This window comes from Bison bison, unplaced genomic scaffold (assembly GCF_000754665.1).
Source record: "Bison bison bison isolate TAMUID 2011002044 unplaced genomic scaffold, Bison_UMD1.0 scf7180017864349, whole genome shotgun sequence".
In the NCBI taxonomy this organism is placed as follows: domain Eukaryota; kingdom Metazoa; phylum Chordata; class Mammalia; order Artiodactyla; family Bovidae; genus Bison; species Bison bison.
Window position 1 is genome coordinate 1,536,699 of NW_011494921.1, and position 2,878 is coordinate 1,539,576.

The window sequence follows — 2,878 nt, forward strand, 5'->3', positions numbered from 1 at the left end:
ATGTTACTATAGTTCAAAGCAAATGAGAATTTAAACATTTTTTTCTTTAAATCATCTCAGAAATGTTTTCATTTTATACAACACAATGCTTTTTAAATAAAAGTAAACTAAAAGAGGTAACTTATGGAGATTATATTCCTAAATTAAAATATATTGAAGTGAATATACAGCTTCTCATTTCATTTTGCTTGGCTGGAGGATATAGTGTTTCAAAATGAAAATAAATACACATAGCCAAAATCAAAACCAAAAGAAGTATGCAAAAACATTTTATTTATAATAGATCAACATTTTTGACATGAAAGGAAGCCACTTTCAATTTCTCAGGAATGCCTAGAATCCAACAGTTTCCATAAATACTAGCTAACAATTATTTCACTGTAGGTTAAAGAAATAATTTCAGAATAAACTTTTTAAATGGCTCTGCCTATGGAAACTTATTTTTTATACGCTTGAATGTGTAGTAAGCTAGCTTTGCCCAGGAAGTGAATGTAATCCAACTATATTCCAAGTGTATTAAAACCAGTTTATACAACAAACATGACAATCACCCATGTGTATCAGCTGTGCTCAAAAGAGAATTCTCTTTACCGAAATACGCATTTTTCAGAAAGGCCTCACATTAAACCAACCGCCTCCCTCCTATGTCCAGGATCACTCTTTTCTACTGAAAGTTGCATTACTTGACAGACAATTGTCAAATTCCAGGGGAACTGTACACTGACTTAAGACTCTATGTGATATATATCAAACACAAGAACAGGCACTGACTTTAGGGGACAAGGTGACGACTGAGACCAATAGTAAGGAAGCCAATGTCATTTTTTGTCTATAGGGAAAAAAGCAGCCCCCAAATGTCCCGAACTTTTCTGTACCTCTCTGTAACACATAGGATGAAAAGATAATCTCTGAAATTAAAATTCATCAGAAAATTTATCACCTTAAATAGAATGTTTTATGTAAATAAGTATTAACTTTTAGATCCAAACCATACTTTCTTCTTTTTTCCCACTTGGGAAAAAAAAGTCACAATTATTAGCTTTTCTTACTTAAATTTAGTTTGAGTATTTAAATCTACTACACACCAGTTTGTAAAATTCACCTTGGTTACCACTCCCCATGCGATGCGTGCTCTCCTTCCTCAGGTAAGTCCGTCATATCCATATAAGTAATGGGGAGATTTACATAGCACTTAAAGAATACTCATGAGAGCACTGAAATGTTGAAGGTTACACTATTATCTACTGACTGTAGGATGTGTAATTCAGATTCATTACAGTATTGTAAATACCGTGTGAATGGAGCGCACACAAGTCCTACAGACGCACAAACTGAGTCCAAAGGCACAGAGTGATGCTGGTGGCTCTTTCTAGTCAGTTAAGAAGCAATAAAGTCTGCGTCATCCTTTCGTAATTTAAATACTTAAGTCATCTCCATTTTTATTACTTTATAACAATGACTTCAAATTTACATTATTTTAAGTACCACTGTAATAGCTTAGTGTATCATACAAGTATTTGCTAATATCCCATCCAAAAATTAAAAAAAAAACTTCACTATATATATATATTATATATAAAAAAAATATTCTGAAAGACAAGAACATAGAGGGGACTTGGTACAGACTGTCAACTCAGGTTTATCACCACAGTTGGCACTCCAACACTGACAGACATACAGCAATGATCAGAAGCAGTGCCAGTGTCTTTGGAGGTTAAGATGACATTAGGATGCAAGAACGGAAACCAGAAATAAAAAGGCAAGCACTTCCAGTACCAGGAGCCAGTCTGCCTGAGGCCCACCTCAGTGCTCGCCGGGGCCTCCTCCCACGCTTACTTCTTCCTCTGAAACACGGTGGCCAGCATGGCGCCGGATGTTGTCAACTGGCCCATTTTGTTCAAGAACTTGGTCTTCGCATCTTCACTCACTAAGCTTGCAGCAATTGACATTGAGCTAGGAAAAAGATTTTGAAATTCGTGTAAAGCAATTAGAAAATGAAAATTATCTTATGTTTTTTTTTCAAGTCTTTAGTAACAGAACATTAAGAAATACATTCTGAACTGGTATCACAAAAGGGAAACTAACACTTAGGGAGTAGAGCTTTTTTGGTACCATCGGAGGTTAGTGGCTTTTGTGTTAATCATTTCTTGAAAGGAAGCAGTGTGGTGTAGTGATTAGGAGCAAGTCTGGAATGAGACTGAAGCTCAGTTCTGTCATTCACGAGCTGTGTGACTTTGGGCAAGTTATTTAATCTCTGTTTCCTCATCTATTAAATGAACATAATTCTAGTACCTACCTCATAGGGCTATTCAAGGATTAAAAAGGCTTCCCTGGTGGCTCAGCTGGTAAACAATCTGCCCGCAATGCAGGAGACCCGGGTTCCAGCCCTGGGTCAGGGAGATCCCCTGTAGAAGGGAGGGGCAACCCACTGCAGTATTCCTGCCTGGAAACTTCCATGGACAGAAGAGCCTGGTGGGCTACAGTTCATGGGATTGCAAAGAATTGGACATGAAGCATCACTACGAACAAAGCTAGTGGAGGTGATGAAATTACAGTTGAGCTATTTCAAATCCTGAAAGATGATGCTGTGAAAGTGCTGCACTCAATATGCCAGCAAATTTGGAAAACTCAGCAGTGGCCACAGGACTGGAAAAGGTCAGTTTTCATTCCAATCCCAAAGAAAGGCAATGCCAAAAAATGCTCAAACTACTGCACAATTGCACTCATCTCACACGCTAGTAAAGTAATGCTCAAAATTCTCCAAGCCAGGCTTCAGCAATATGTGAACCATGAACTTCCTGATGTTCAAGCTGGTTTTACAAAAGGCAGAGGAACCAGAGATCAAATTGCCAACATCCACTGAATCATGGAAAAAGCA

The 2,878-nt window shown here is 37.6% G+C and overlaps 1 protein-coding gene across 4 annotated transcripts in view; it reads right to left on the minus strand.

Annotated features, from left to right (window-relative positions):
* Window positions 1-256: 256 nt before the first annotated feature.
* Window positions 257-2,878, minus strand: part of KIAA1468 (KIAA1468 ortholog) — a 113,830-nt gene continuing 111,208 nt past the window's right edge. For all 4 annotated transcript variants that reach the window (XR_826569.1, XM_010854745.1, XM_010854744.1 and 1 more), the window contains one exon: window positions 257-1,953. Coding sequence is in view for 3 of the 4 variants with exons in the window: in XM_010854745.1 (XP_010853047.1) it covers window positions 1,833-1,953 (121 nt within the window). In the remaining variant the exon portion in view is untranslated. The remainder of the gene's footprint in view (window positions 1,954-2,878) is intronic.